The sequence below is a fragment of the Cupressus sempervirens genome, chromosome 10 (genome assembly GCF_028749045.1).
Source record: "Cupressus sempervirens isolate cs-2001-9-10 chromosome 10, ASM2874904v1, whole genome shotgun sequence".
NCBI classification, from domain to species: domain Eukaryota; kingdom Viridiplantae; phylum Streptophyta; class Pinopsida; order Cupressales; family Cupressaceae; genus Cupressus; species Cupressus sempervirens.
The window spans coordinates 551,031,850-551,048,872 of NC_143127.1; the positions used below are offsets into that span (position 1 = coordinate 551,031,850).

The 17,023-nt window shown below is 33.0% G+C and overlaps 1 protein-coding gene across 1 annotated transcript in view; it reads left to right on the forward strand.

The window, feature by feature from the left end:
- The window catches only part of LOC149535074 (tryptophan synthase alpha chain-like), a 226,689-nt gene extending 215,669 nt beyond the window's left edge, over window positions 1-11,020 (forward strand). The window contains exon 9 of the mRNA XM_089804837.1: window positions 10,572-11,020. Coding sequence (XP_089660963.1) covers window positions 10,572-10,706 — 135 coding nt within the window. The 3' untranslated portion in view covers window positions 10,707-11,020. The remainder of the gene's footprint in view (window positions 1-10,571) is intronic.
- The last annotated feature ends 6,003 nt before the right edge of the window (window positions 11,021-17,023 follow it).

Here is a 17,023-nt window from a genome sequence, read left to right on the forward strand (position 1 = left end):
AATATCCATTTTGAAGACACAATAGAATTTCCTTTTGGCCTAGGAACTATTTCCCAAACATCATTTTTCATAATTAATTGATATTCTTCTGTCATAGCCTCTTTCCAGGCTGGATGTTTAATAGCATTAGAAGGATTGGTTGGCTCTGTTTTGGATAAATCAATCATATTTGCTGTATAACCAGAGAATCTTTTAGGTCTTTTGCTTTCTCTAATAGATCCTGAAGGGGCAGCAAAATCTTGAGCTGCTTCAACTGTTTTTATGGCCCAAAGTGGCCTCTTCTTTGAAGTTTCTTCAAGGTTTATTTCATCTTCGACCTCTTCTAAGTTCTTCCTCTGAGAATTAGATTCACTTATTCTTTCAGAATTTGATAAAGGAGAGGGTTCATGGGAATTTATTGCTCTTTTAAATGCAAGATCTTCCTCAAAGATTACATCTCTGCTAAGTTCAATAGTTTTCTGTCCAAGTATGAAAATTCTATATGCTTTAGAAGTTTCGCTATACCCTACAAAGATACCCTTCCTTCCAGATGGTTCTAATTTGGTCCTCTTTTCTTTTGGCACATGAATGTAAACAGGACATCCAAAGATTCTGAGATGACTTATATTAGGTTTTATTTTAGTAAATACTTCTTCAGGGGTCTTATCTTTAAGATAGGAGTGAGGGCTTCTGTTTTGGATGTATACAGCAGTACAAGACGCTTCTGCCCAAAGATAGTATTCTAGATTTTGATCAAAAAACATAGCCCTAGCAGCTTCTATAATTGTCCTATTTTTCCTTTCAGCTACCCTGTTTTGTTCAGGGTTATAAGGAACAGTATACTCCCTCTTGATCCCTGATTCTTTACAAAAGGTTTTAAACAAATTTGAGGTATATTCTCCTCCATTATCTGTTCTAAGGGTTTTAATTTTATGTCCTGAAAAATTTTCAGTTAATGCTTTGAATTCCTTAAATCTTTGTAATATTTCTTCTGATTTTTTGCATTTTAAAAAGTAAATCCAAGTTTTCCTAGAGAAGTCATCTATGAACAAGACATAATACCAGAATCCTCCGAGGGAGGGAACGGACATGGTTCCACATAAATCTGAATGAATTAATTCTAGTACATCATTTGTTTTTCTAGTACTATCATGAAAAGGACTTCTAGTACTTTTGCCTAGGGCACACCCTTTGCAAATATTGGGGTGATTTTGGTTTAATTTTGGTAGTCCGGTAACCATCTTTTCCATAGTAGATACGGTTTTAAAGTTTAGGTGCCCTAATCTTCTGTGCCATATTTCGTTTGAATCCTCTGCTTTGTGAACAAGGTCTTGAATGGGTTCTATATTTAGTTCATACAAATATCCCTTTCTTTGACCAATTACTTTAGCTTTCTTGATGGAAGAATTCTTAGCCCAAGTTAATACGTTGCCATCCGCGAATGGAACATTGTGTCCATCATCTTTTAAGGCTGTAATTGATATTAGGTTCCTCTTTATCCTTGGTACATATAGTACATCCTTGAGAAGAAGAGCATTTCCTGTCTTTAGCTTCAAAGTGCAGCTACCAATTCCTTTAACTGAATGTGCTGAGTTATCACCAATAGTAACTTCACCGTTAATTTTCTCAGTCACGAAATCTAGAGTTTCCTTGTATCGTGTTATATGCCTGGATGATCCACTATCTATCACCTATGCCTTATTTGAAATTTCATTTGATAAGGAGGAATACAATACACGATTCTCTGGATCATAGGTTTCTTCTTTTCTGACAACATTTGTGCAATTTTCTTGTTGCTTGGAGTTTTCTGGACAATTAGATCTATAGTGTCCAAATTTTTCACATTTGAAACACTTTATTTTTGATAGGTCTTTCTTGGGCTTGCCATTCTTCTGATTTCCTTTATTTTTCTTGAAATGTTTTTTTCTTGCCTTTATAAGAATTGGCATTAAGAACGTGAAGTTCTTCATCTTCCACTTTAGGTTTTCCTCCTTTTTTAAGTTTTCTTGATTCTTCCTGAAGACAATCATTCTTAAGCCTGTTAAAATCGGGAAGCTGATCTCTAGCACTTATTCCTTGTGCAAATGTTTCCCATGATTCTGGCAGTCCATCTATGGCCATGAGTGTTAATTCGGTATCATTTATGATGGTTCCTATGCTGGACAATTCATCTCTAATACTAGCAACTCTTAGAAAATAAGAGTTTATTGATTCTCCTTTCTTTATTTGGATGTGATTTAGTTGTCTCTTTAGTGCAAGGACCCTCGTTGCATTATTTATTTCAAATGCATTCATCATGTCGTAGGCAGTCTGGTGTTTTGTAAGCATAGGTACTATGTCATTTTTAACTCCATCCAATATGATTTGAATGGCTTTCCTGTTTCCATTGATCCATATAGATTTGTGGGGTTCAACAAGTGGCTATTTGGATGCTCCATCAACAAACTGTCTAACATTATTTTTTTCGAGAATCATCAAGATTCTGAATTTCCATGCTTCAAAATGTTCCTTTCCATCGAATCTGTCTTCAGGTCTGATTGAATATGCCATTGGAAATGGAAGACAATTTCTGAATGTAAAAGGTCTGATCACTGAAAATTTGCAGAGCCCTAGATCTGATAACGAGGCTCTGATACCATGCACACTTCTGCAATTTTGAGATATAAATCTAACTTCAAGATCAGAACTTATTTAGGTTTAGAATGAACCTTGATTCAAATTCTATGTTCAGATATAGATGACAACTATAGATCTAACTAGTAATCACAAACTTGAATGATATAATCTTCTTATTGAACTCATGGGAATATGACTGCTTGGAGATCAGATTGTATGTATCTTGTGTGTCTCCAAACTGTAGTCATAACCTGCCTATATATCCTCTTTAGAGGGTATGTCCCTTAAGGGACATAACCCTTGGCACATAACCAATATTTAATTATCCTAAGTCGGTGACTAAGAGATAAGTGTGTGTTAGATTTAACTAACGATTAGTCAAGAACAAACTAAACATTTATTTCCAGATCGCCGGCTCATATAAAGGATATATAAATTATTACAAATGCCAATCCTGAGTATATATGGAGAGAAGAGTCAGGTACGATCTGTGCCAGTCGACCTGAGAATTATCAAGGTTAAATTCTTAACAATCAAAAATTCTAATCAGAGATCTCTTCAGAAATAGAGGGTTTGATCTTAAAGGTTTAAATTTTCTGAGAAATGTTTTGAAGTTGTATTCTTTTGGGAGGTGGAAGAGTACTTGACATGGAATGGTTATCGGTATGTACACTTGGATGGATTATAGAGTGGGCTAAAAAGGACAAAGAGAGATAAGACAAAAGGCTAGGAAGGGAGTTGAAGAGTCACAGCTGTGAAGATAAAAGGAGAGGAGACTCATTCATTTAGCATGCTTGATTTATTATTCAGATTTCAGTTCTCTCTTGGGAGAGTAATCAGAAAGTTTCAACTTTCAGCCAATGTGAGGATGTAGCCCCTCGTGTCGGCAGGCAGGACGCAAACCCATTGTCCATGGAGATGTCATTTCAGGTGTCTTGTATGCGCTTACAAGTTCTTCCTTGAGTGTTCCAATCTGACTATAAATTTCGTGTTTAAGATTGGATTTCAAGTACTAGTTATTGTATTATTGTTGTCTAATGTAATAACGTTGTTTAAGGAGTTTTATGAGAGATTTTTGGTTTTATACTGTTGGTTGTAAAGCATTTTCATATGCCTGAATCTTGAATATTATTATCAAGGAATGGATTAATATCTATTGGTAGATCTACTGATTTTCTATTGTGTTTTGTAATACATCTGCCTATATTCAAGTGGTGAATATCAGTTTGAGGAAACAACCGTATAAATATCATTTGGGTTATTTCTTATGGTTTATGTTGCTGGTTTATTTATAATACATTTTTATATTTTTATGATCTAAATGTTATTCTAAGAAAAAAATCGAGTAAATATCCGGTTTGGGATATTTCAGTGGTATCAGAGTTGTGTATTATGCTAGCCTATGTGGTTTATTAGAAATTGTTTATCAGAAATTCTAATCAAAGATCTCTTCAGAAATAGAGGGTTTGATCTTAAAGGTTTAAATTTTCTGAGAAATGTCTTGAAGTTGTATTCTTTTGGGAGGTGGAAGAGTACTTGACATGGAATGGTTATCGGTATGTACGCCTGGATGGACATACTAGTGAAAATGATCGGGGAGCTCTTTTTGAGTGGTTCGATAGACTTGACTCAGAAGCCTTTTTATTTTACTCATTATTCGCACCATAGGTGTTGGAATTGATTTGCAAGCTACTAATATAGTTATTTGACATCGACTATTATCCACAGATTGATCTTCAAGCACAAGCAAGAGCTCATAAGGATTGACGAGAAACGTGGTTTTCTAGTATTGCGCTAGAAACGGTTCATACTGTAGAGGAACAAGTTAGAGCTTCAACAGAGCATAAACTCGGAGTAGCTAATCAGAGTATTACTGCTGGTTTCTTTGGCAATAATGCAAGTGCGGATAATCGAAGAGCATACTTGGAAGAACTTTTGAGGAAGAAGATACCCATGTGCCAAATGATGAAGATCTAAAATTCTCTTTTAGTTTGCAGTGAGTCTGAGATTGACATCTTCGAAGCTACTGATAAGAAGAGACTCTATTGACTGAAGATGGATAAAAGTGCAAAAGGGATGATCGTATAAGGTCACTGGGAGATATGAGGATGTTAGAAAAGAATGAGTCGATAGAAGCAAACATTCTCGACTCTCATGCTCTGCTTATTCAAATGCAACGGTGAATCACGTTAGAATTATTTCACAAAGCTTTGTATCATCATCGGCTTGCTTCAAGCTTTTCTATTTCAATTTTGCTGCCTCCTGATTGCTTGGTAACCCTCTTGGGGGATGCATGATGAAATTAAATAGTCGCAAGTTTGAAACTAGTGGAGACTGCCGAAGTTTTGGGAAACAGTAAGATTAGTAACCGGTGAGTAAGTAATGTCATTCTTTTGAAATGGTAAGAATGATTAGTAACCATTATGGTGAGTTAAATAAGCTTCTAGAACGGTAGAGGCAACAATGTATTGGACAGCAAAGTAGACATTAGCATAGTGATTATTTGTTTCTTGGAAGGTGCGATCAACACGAGACAAGAATGTGTCTTACAGTGATTTTGTATCGTGTTGGTCATCTATAAACAATAGACAAGCAATGATAAGAGAGTAACAAGTGTCTTTGGGTGCATGAGATTGGGTGGAGTAGTAATGTCTTATTGCCAACATCTTGAGACGTTTGGAAGAAAACATTGGGACCAAGATTGGAGGACATGAAAACCATGCACTACATTGTACATGTTAATGGGAGATTGGTAGTAGGAACCGTCAAGTAAACAACTTGCATAATTTGTTTGTGCTTATAATGACATCCACTCAGAATCCCAATTTGTCGTATTTTTAGGTTGCTAAAATAATTCCCGACATTTACAAAAGAATTACTTCACACTCACCTTTTGTGTTACTAGATTGTGGCTCATTAAATGGCAGTGCTAAATGATGGTCTGGATAATGCAAATTTAGACTATATTTTACAGTAAATGTTGTGCTGGTGAACTTGGATAGAAATTACGGATATGTTGTAAGATCGTTGGAGAAAATGGCTCCCAAAGTAATTGCAAATGGGTTAAGGTTGCCTACGATAAGCTAAAAATTGCTTTATGGGATGAGGCTTTAACTTTTGGAATCCATGGAGTTAAGGAATATGCAACTTTCCTTCGTGAAGTGCATCATGCTTAGGAAATCCGTAGAAAGCCTTTGACAAGGAATATCAGGTTTCGTCCAGCCCTTAGTTAATCAGGAATATCAGACAACATCAAATTTGTTAGAATCAAGGTTAAATATAAAACGGAGGAGCCAAATAGGGGTGCCGCGAATATGCTATAGTTGTCTTGCTATGTGAACTAGGTGTTATCAACTATTGGTAACAAAAGATAGAGATGGTGAATCTTCAGGTGTTTGCATAGAATCATCAGGGGTTGATCATCAATTGCCATCTATAGTTAATAATGTTAAAAGGAAGGGGTTTCGATATGGAGTGAGAAGAGTGGTAAACCTTTTCCTTGAGCAATTGGTGTGGTGAAAGAGTAGTGAGAAGGACCAGCCCACAACACTTGAGCATGAGCTAATGCAGTGGAGTCATTGCAAGGATAATGTGAATTGAATTGTTCAGATTTGATGCTGCTGTTCATGACAAGATTGAATCTGTTATAAAAAGGAATAATAAAGGATGAGAAAAGTGACTTCTACATGTGTTGTTATAGGAGGACAAGGGGATTGACTCCAATAGGTGTACCCAGTTGATACAGACTAAAAGGCTCAGATCCTAACGACAATAATAGGTGCATAACAAGTAAGCTTAGGTGATTGAAGACATCAGATGAACTATTCAGAAATCAATTGAATCGTATAACTTTTTTGAGAAGTATAAACGTTGGCAAGAGAGTCTTCCTTCAGATACTTTGGCTAGAACCATTATAGTTGCATGATGAATTCTTCATACCTCTGTAATTATCTCAAGAAAGAATTTTTAATCATTGATTCTTGCTGATTTGTTATTATCAACTGTGGAAATCACATTCTATGGTAAGATGAACCAATTATTATGTCCTATGTATCAATTGCATTTGAATTAAGGTAAAGAAACCATAGGAAGAAAATCCATGGGATTTTACAGACTTTCAAGTGAAACTTCTATCAGAAACCAGATATAGTGAAAATGCGAAACTATGAAGCAAAACTAGAAAAGAGAGTAGTTTCCTTAAATTTGGAGAATATTTGAGAAAAGAATGAAGATGCTTCATCAGTCATGTCAAGTGTTCAACAAATCGAAAATAAAAAATGGTATTTCAAAACAAAGGTACTTGATATGTATGATGAGTACAAAAAAACTTCCACTGAAGATTCAAAATGAATTAGCCTTTAGTGATTTCATGGATTTCCATCCAACACAGAATAAGACTGATTTGGCAAAAAAGAAGTATTTTGAATTAGCTCAGGATCTCCTTGCAACAGACCAGTGCAAAACTATGTATGAAGAATTTACAACAAACCAAAATCATCGAACAGAGGACCTTGAAAAAGAAGAGTAGTCAACCCCCATGGATTTGCAACCTTCCGGTGATCATGCAGAAGAGGTGACTCATAGTGCAAGTTTCTATGTTGGTGATTTGGAGATTAACTTTGACAAATAGGTGGATGAAGTCAGTTGCACACAAGGTAATAGCAGGTTGGGGTCTTTGTGTGATGAACCATATGTTTCCTACGCCCATGATAGGAATTCAGAGGAACAATCCAAGATGACACTACAAGACGATGAGTTGTATCAACACGATAATAATGAGATGTGTGCATTTAAAAATCAGTTGAAGGTTAACGAATAAATGGTCGTGGCATCTTTGATACGTTATTACAACACTCACAATATAGTTGATGATCTCTATAGGAAGGCACAAAGGGAAGTGGAAGGAGATGGGCTTGTTGCTAATTTGCAGGTAGTTAAAAAAGCCATTGAATCTATGAAATTAGATTACTTATGTTTGTTATCTAATAGGGATTATGCTCTTAAGATGACTAGAATGTATGTCGATCAGTTGAATAAAGAAAGAAATGAGATTAAGGAGCTCAACACGGAGCTTAAGTATGCTCCTTAGACATTGGATGATACTCAATTATCTTTTCAGGAAGTAGATAGCCAAATCATAATCACAAACCATTTTCGGGAACATGAGGATAAAGAGAGGCAGGAGTTTTTCCAAGAGGTAATTGAAGAATTTGATAGCATTTAACAGATTTATGACTTGGACAGTTGTCCTAAAAGACCAAGTGCCAAAACTTAAGATCACATTCAGCTTATAGACAACTCTTTGTTTGAAGTTGATGCTGATTGGACTTCTGATAATCCCCTTTTTGATAAATGAGGACACTCCTTTTAATTGTCATATGATTTTGATTTCAGGATATGGAATCCTGGAACGGTTCCTAGCAGTGAATATGGGTCACAGGATGGGGGTAGTGATTTGACTATGGTCGATGGTCAATGGATTAGTCCAAATATATTTTCCTATTTCACCCCATACAGGAGTTGGATAGATTTCCTACAGTAGCCATTGGATAGATCTTGTGGAGTATTAATGAGATATATGTTTCAATCCCAAGGAATGGTTTGTTAGCTTCACTCTTATTCAAAGTACCCATGTACCCAAAGGTTCTCCAGTTTGATGACAACAATATGGTATTTGATGCGCCCATGGTGTTATTTTCAATTTTTGAGCGACTTGTTTCTTACATCATCTATTTAGGTCAGGTTGTCACCATCTACTAGGTTATGCATAATTCATCGACACATTTCTACCTTATGATATCGGCTAGTTACGACAATAGGGTTTGGGATCCAGGTGTTGATCGTATGTATCTAGGGCTTATTGAGGACTTTGTTGTAGTTCTACTTAGTTTGAGGCTGGATGTAGTGGCAATCAGAGTTATAGAGTTTACAGGTGCAGCGTTATTTCATAGAGTTATATGGGATCTAGGGATCCGATTGACAGATGGGTTGCAGAGTGACATCTTACTTCGTAGTATGGCTGGATTTGTTTTCAGTTTGGGCTATAGAGTGACCTACAAACTCGTATGAGATCCTGGTACTGATTGCTTGAGGACAAGCAATTTCAAGGAGGGGAGATTTGTAATGTCCCCCTTTTTGGTACATTAGAAAAGTTAGACATATTTGTATAATATTAAAATTGACTAGGAGAGCGATTCAAATTATAAAAGGTCAATTTTATATTATAAAGTGGGCTAAAAAGGACAAAGAGAGATAAGATGAAAGGCCAGGAAGGGAGTTGAAGAGTCACAGTTGTGAAGATAAAAGGAGAGGAGACAAATTCATTTGACATGCTTGATTTATTATTCAGATTTTTGTTCTCTTTTGGGAGAGTAATTAGAAAGTTTCAGCTTTCAGCCAGTGTGAGGACGTAGCCCCTTGTGCCGGCAGACAGTGGACGCAAACCCATTGTGTGTGGAGACGTCATTTCAAGTGTCTCGTGTGCACTTACAGAATCTTCTCTGAGTTTTCCAATCTGACTGTAAATTCTGTGTTTAAGATTGGATTTCGAGTACTGATTATTGTATTGCTATTGTATAAATGCAATAACGTTGTTTAAGGAGTTTTATGAGAGTTATTTTGGTTTTATACTGTTGTAAAACATTTTCATATGCCTAAATCCTGAATATTATTATCAAAGAACGGGTTAATATCTATTGGGAGATCTACTGGTTTTCTATTGTGTTTCGTAATACATCTGCCTATATTCAGGTGGTGAATATCAGTTTGAGGAAACAACCAGATAAATATCAATTGGGTTATTTCTTATGGTTTACATTGCTGGTTGATTTATAATACTTTTTCATATGTTTTTGATCTAAATGTTATTCTGAGAAAGAAATCGAGAAAATATCCGGTTTGGGATATTTCATTTCGATGGATGTTTGTTCCAGGTTAAGGGGGCTTGTTAAAACCCGTAAGGGCAGTTGGAGTTTTGTTTGCCTACTCTTTCTAGACTGCAGGTTGTAATTTTCTATTTTTTGGTTGTCTTGGGTTTTGTGTTGGTGTTTCATAGGCATGCTTTAATTTGTCATGCAACTTTTCTTTTTGGTGGGGGAAATTTTCTTGTTTTTCTCTGCTTTCTTAGCTCTATCATGTTTCATCTTTGTGTTGTTTCAGTTTGTGGGAAGTCTTGAATATCTTTAGATGTGGGTTTCAGGTCCCCCCAAAACTTGCTTTGTATTGGGTTTCGGGTCCCTTCAAAATCTGTTTTCTGCTCAATCAAAAACTTTCTTGAATATGCGACTTATTGTAATGATTTTCAAAGTCGGTCATTATAAATATCAATTGACCATTATGTTTGCCTGATGATGAGATATAATACTGTACTTGTAGCCCCGCTTTTATATACTTTTAAATGTATTTTGAAGCTCTGATTACATTAAATTTATTTATTTTAATTGAGTATTCTTTTATGCTGTCACCAAATTTTAACTAGTTGGATTTGTTTTGGTTTTCGCAGTCAGAATGAGGACTAAGCTCCAATTTATTGCTAGAACAACTTGCTGATTATTTCCGTTCTTTCTTTTCTTCTTTTTCTTTTGGGCTAATTACTTATGTCCTACATTACTGCATTAGTTTTACATTTTGAATAATTCTTATTTTGATTTACTAGTTGTTACTTGCATTGTGAGGTTAAGTTTTATTGATAAAGTTTGAGGAGCATGTCAAACAAAAAAGAAAAGCAAGGCATATTTAAATACAATTAGTAGGCATACTGAGATTACTGAACTAGATGCCAAGTTGATGCATTTAATTTTTTAAAATCCCGAGATGTTTGCTAATATAATTTTTGAAATGGAATTGATAGTTGTTGATTTGCCTCTTGGCTTGTAGTATTAAACATATTATTGGGTATTAGTGTTGGTGAATACTTGTCTAATGGGTCATGTTAAGATCAATGGTTTAAATTTTTTGCTTCCATTTAATTGTTACAGATTGCAGGATGGGGTGCAGATGGTGTAATTGTAGGGAGTGCAATGGTGAAGTTACTTGCAGAAGCAAATTCACCAGAAGAAGGTCTCGAACACCTTGAGACCCTTACTAGAAATCTTAAGGCTGCCCTCCCTTAGGATTTATGATAGACAAAAGTATTTTGCCAAAGATGCATGCTTCAGATTTTTAGAACATTTGGTTCATTGCTTTAACTAGTAGGATGGTTGTATGATTTTAGAGGTGTTGTTAATTGAGATTTTTTTTTTTTTGAGATAATCTCATTGTTCCAATTTTGTTGTATGCTTTAGTGATTTAATTCTCCACTCTTTGATAAATCTGATTCATTGCATACAGGGTATTGTAAAATAGGATAGTTGTAAATTCTGAAAAAATTGTTTAGGAGAACAAGAGAAATACTGGGGATAAATCTCATTATTCCATTTTTTCCTTATAGATGCTTTATTGTTCCTCATTGATAAAATGTTTATTTAGGCATCATTTAAAATACTTATTGTAATAGCAAAGGAATAGGTACATTATACAATAAAGCTGCAATTATCTTTTTCTGGCTTACAATGAAACATTTTTAAATCACTAGAGTGCATATGAAGAAACAGTGTCAAACCCGTGATTCTTGGATTCGGTTGTCCCAACTTTTGATCAACTGGCCAAGCTGAAGTATTAAAAGTCTTGCAGGCAAAGTTTTTGATGTATTCGGTGATTGTAGCGAGTCAAAGCAACAAAATCTATCTCATTATAACCAAGGAAGTTCCAATGTATCTGAGCAATTCTGAAGGTTTAAAAGTTTTTATATCGCTTTGGTGGTGATGTCGTTTGCATAGCTTCCTCACTATATCAGAAAAAACTCACTATGAGAAAGCTTTAATATTTGATTTGGCTTTCATGGTCCCAATTTCTTTTTCTTATTTCCTGCTCTTTGTTGCTTAATGCTTTTTAAGGTTGGAGCTATAAAGGGTACCTTGCAGTCAATTACAACTGTGGCATAAATAGACACAAATAGTTTTACATGACTTTTTCTAATGAAAATAAATTGGACAATAAGTAAAAGTAAGAGTAATTATGGAACACTAGTTTTGTCATAAAGGGTGCGACTTTTGTAACCACCTCTAAGTTATTATTTATACTTATGGTATAATTAGAGAAGGGGATACACAAGGAAGGAGAAATGCAAGAATGATACGGTGAAGTGATAATAAAAAAGGACACACAAGATGGCATAATCAAGTTCTTTGGCTAGACATTATGAATTGGAGAAGGGACACAAAATGCATCTTCAACTTTGGGTATAGTACCCTTGAGTGTGTTCTGGGTAGGGCTATGGTATTTTCATGTTGTGAGATTTGTTTCATATTGTGAAAGTATGTGGGTTCTGTGTAACAATCATGTCTTTTTGGAGTGCTTTTTTTGGCCCATGAAAAAATCGAGATTTGCAATTGATGATGATGACCAGAAATTGATGGCCATATTGGCCGTTTTTCTACTTTTTAACTCTATATGATATGGTAATTTTTTTTAAGACATGAGGGGCTAAAATTTTATAAAACTGTAAATTTTACAGTTAAATTTTTTAATAAATCTTTAAAATCTCATATAAAAATTATATAATATTAAATAATATATATATTATTATATAAAATGGATGCATTATATTTTAATACCTAAAAAAAAAATATCACACACACACACACACACACACACACACACACACACACACATATTCTATTCTATTAATATTAATATATGTTTGTGTATACTAGTAGTAATTTAGAATATAAAATATATGCATTTTACAAATTCAATTTAATTGTATATATATATATATATATATATATATATATATATATATATATATATATATATATATATATATATATATATATATATATATATATATGTTTGTGTATATTAGTAGTAATTTAGAATATAAAATACATGTATTTTACAAATTCAATTTAATTGTAAACGTATATTTTATATTATTTATTATATATTTATATTTATATATTCTTAGCATAATTCACTGTAATCATTATTATTTTAAAATCTATTTATATAAAGCATATGGTTTTACAAACTTGTTTATCTGTATATTGATTTAGCATTTTTAGAATTAAATATATGAATTTTAGAAAGTTGTCTAGTTAATTTAATTTTTTTTATGATTTCATAATTTTTCTTATAAATAAAAAGTTGCATGTTTTAAAATTTTCTTATATTATTGATTTAGAAACATTTATGATATTTTAATGACTAAATTGAGCTTATTTTTAATTATTATCTTTAGAAGTATTTTCAAATAAAATAAAATAAAATAAGAAACTTTGTAAATGTGATTTTTTTTTTTTTTTTTTTTTCATTTGTTACTAATTTATACTTATTTCAATTTGTATATATATAAAACAATCATATCACCAAAAAAAACATTTCTTATCAAAAAATTGCTTTGACTTTTGTAAGTTTAATTATATTCAATATATTACAAATTATTCAAATTTAATTTTGCTTAGTTAAGTATTCATATATGGAAAAAAGTGACAATCAATATTTTTTTTAAGAAGTAAAAGGAAAGGTGCTAAAATGATCCAATTGCTATATAAAAATCATATGATAGATAGAGGTGGCTGTCGAATTCTAGGCCTAATGATGATTGTCAGATCCTTGTCTCAGTTAATCAATTTTAAATGCAATCATTTTCTAGAATGTTTCATTTCTTACTTGTCCACATTAATAATTATAGATTCTTATTGTTGGTTAATATTATTATGGTATATGTATATATGTTAATTTGTTTTAAAGATTGTGATTATAGACAAATTAATTATTTACTTCTAAATTAATTTTGCTAATGTGAAAAAATCAATTGCATTCGTATTAGAGCTAAATTTGATTCACAAAGCTAAACAATAACAAATAAATAAATATTAGGATTCATTTATATTGAAAATACTTAAACAAATTATAGTGTGAATTGTAGATAATTTAATAGATTTTGTCTTATTGGAATGTTCCATTATTTAGATTATCATAACTTACCATTTTTTAAAAATAAATTATTTCAAATTATTTCCTATTTTGCCGTGTCAATTAGATCCATGTGAATAAGAGTAAGGGAACAATATAATTGATATACCATGATAACAAAAAATTTACAATTTAAATCTTAATAAAAGATTCCTTTCCATATCAAAACTAAAAATACATTCAAGTGAACATTTACTTCGTTTTTTTCGTTTAATTTTTAAAAAAAAATTTGGATCTCATTCTAATTAAAACTTCAAAAAATTAATAATATCTGTATATAAAACTCACCTCTTGTTGAATTACTTCAAAATGGTTTTTATTAAATTCATTCTTGTGACACTTTGTAATGGTCAAGTGTCTTGTGAACACACTCCTTTTAAGGCATTACACTTGATATTGTCCATTAAGATATTTACATATTTTTGTATGTTTTTAGGTCCGAGTTGCTTTACACAATATGTCGATTTACCCTTGTGTATATTTTTAATTTTTATTATTAGTATAATATCAAATTTCTCCCTTTCACTAATTAAAAAATAGAAGATAAAAGCTTTTATAAGCTTCCACTATTCTCACTTCAGTACCTATAGTCTTGAAACATGGAAGCTTCTATGTTAACAAGGGGAACAACATTGGTGTTAACTTTAGAATGGTTGATACATTTCTTTCCTATTTAAAACTCTAGAAAAAATAATTTAATAACAATTTAAATATTTTGTCTGTCTTGAAACATGGAAGCTTCTATGTTAACAAGGGGAACAACATTGGTATTAACTTTAGGATGGTTGATAAATTTCTTTCCTATTTAAAACTCTAGAAAAAATAATTTAATAACAATTTAAATATTTTGTCTTGACACTTGCAAACAAATTTGAACTTTCAAACAACATGTTCGAAAATTGGTAAAACAAATAGGTTAACAAAACTAACTCATATGACACAAACATTTCCTAGTGAATTCTAGGCAATAAAATAATAATCAATAAAGTGAACACGAATACATATTTCTATTAATGTTAAAAGTACAGAATAAATTTTTGTTTAAGGTTATGTTATTTATATTTTTCCACATTCCAATCTTTTTTTCCAAGGTTCTAAACAAAAATCCACACCCCTATAAAGCTTAGATATATGAATTGTGTGTACCACCACTAAGTGAATAAAATAAATAAAATAAAATAAGATTTAAATTTTAAAAGAAAACCTCAAAACATTACAAAGTATAGTTGCAATACTAAATTTGATGTTGTCATAGTTGATAATTCCTCTTTTGTCTTGGAATTTTAGAATAATAAAAATAAAATAAAAAAGTTTGATTGTCTAAGATGGATGCTTAAAGAAATAGATCTGAATCTCTTGAAAAATGAAAACTAATTTTGTTTTTTGAATAGATAATATAGAGATCTTGATATTGGCACCAAAGTCTCAAACTATGGCAATTGTCAAACTTTCAACATATTAGTAGCAATTTCTATTCATCTTTTACAAAGTGGACCACTCACCACTTGGAATCCCCCATGAAATGAAATGATTATTAACTATCCAGTCTTTTGGGGTCAAAAATCAGGTGCGATCATACCAGTTACATTTTAAGAGACATTTCGACATGACTAAAAAATTATTGCCATTAGAACAAACAAATTATTGGTTTTCAATCATAGTTACTATCAAACTACTACGAAAGTTTGTACATTCACTGATAAATTATTTTTGTGAATAGAATAGTTGTTATAGCTAGCTTTTGATTTTGATGATTCAAAAACTCTATTCAAATCAATTACTTAGATGCTCTACATTTTGGTTTTCCCTATTGCCAAATGATTTGGACAACTAGTCTTCTCATAATCTTACCGGTCATAAAAGATCTAAAATGACACAAAAAAGTATGGTTTTCATGCAAAATTTATGTGATGGTTTTAATGCAAGATGTGTAACCATACTAAGGTTGTTTATGCAAATAAATACCTTGGCCATTTAGATTTCCAATATCTTAATTGCAAAATCCACTTGCAATATGAAATCCATCGAAAATGGTATTTAGACCACCATGGTGATGCAATATAACTAGTGAGGGTTGTACTGGCTTCATGAAAATTGCATCAAAGGAAACAATATTCATATCACCATGGTTGAACTGGTGGTGTTTGTACTAATTCCTTGTTTCAAAAAGCTCAATGATGAAAAATAATATTATCGATGAAAGTGGCAATTAATTTTGCATTCATGTAGCATAAAGTTTTGATCAAGTAAAAATAGGTTTTGAAAGGACCCAAAACCTTGTACAAAGAGAAAAGAAAGATATAGTAATGAAGGATCTTAACACGACTATGGAACACCACCCAACAAACTAGAGGAACTCACCATAGTTCCCAACAAGAGGGCTAAACACCAACCCATAAAAACAAAGGACCATCAAGATTTACATTTTGGCCCAGTCTTTTGAGAATGTAAAGACATATCAAACGAAGGTTTGGAGGATTTGATTTTTTTTCCCTTTAACTGATGTCCATCCATCCTCCACCTTTTTAGTCACCATCTGCTCTTTCAGAGATAAACTTGAAGAACCAGGGCATACCGTAAGAGTATCCATAGGAGGGAAACGGGTAGCACCACAACTAAACCTCAAAACCCTTGTAGAAGAAACATGGGCATCGATTCCCACAACAACGGGAGATAAGACAACTGAACCAACTCCAACATTAGTGTTCTGGACAAAGCCAACCACAATAGAAGGGACAACCTTAACATTATGAACCAAAGCCGCTTTAGAGACAATATCCCTATCACCGAAGACAACAACAGTAGCATCTGCCAAAGAAAGATCATTCTGAGGTGAGCAATCTACCCCATCCCATTCGTTGGAAACTTTTCAAACCATATAATGATGGTTCGAAACACCCAACCACCAAGAAGGTGATTTCTTTGATCAAACCATATTAGAGGAACACCGCACGATGAGATGATCAGTCTTGTCACATTTTTGAAAGGAATACCCTCATAATCAAGATTTTGGGTCCAAGAACCATTTGGAGAAGCCACAGTAATTTGTTCAGGGAGACCCTTGGAAATATCAACCTCCGCAAGGATGCGAGCATACGCCATCTTAAACACATCAAAAGAATTTGTATCAACCATTTAGAAATCCCCAATGGGCTCCCCAACAGACTCCAAGATTGAATCCAGCCAAAGGTGCAGGGAAAGAGTCAACAATCTTACATATACAAGTATTTTATTAAAGGATTCAATAAGATGATCAAAACCCCGATACTAGGGTTTTGCCATCAGGGGAAACTGCTCCTCCCAAGAGAGACAATTTTTACACAAATGGTTTTCCTATCTGCAACATTTGCAAATTTCACAATAAAAAAACCCCCTTGCCATAGGGTAAATCTGAACTGTATCAGTTATGATT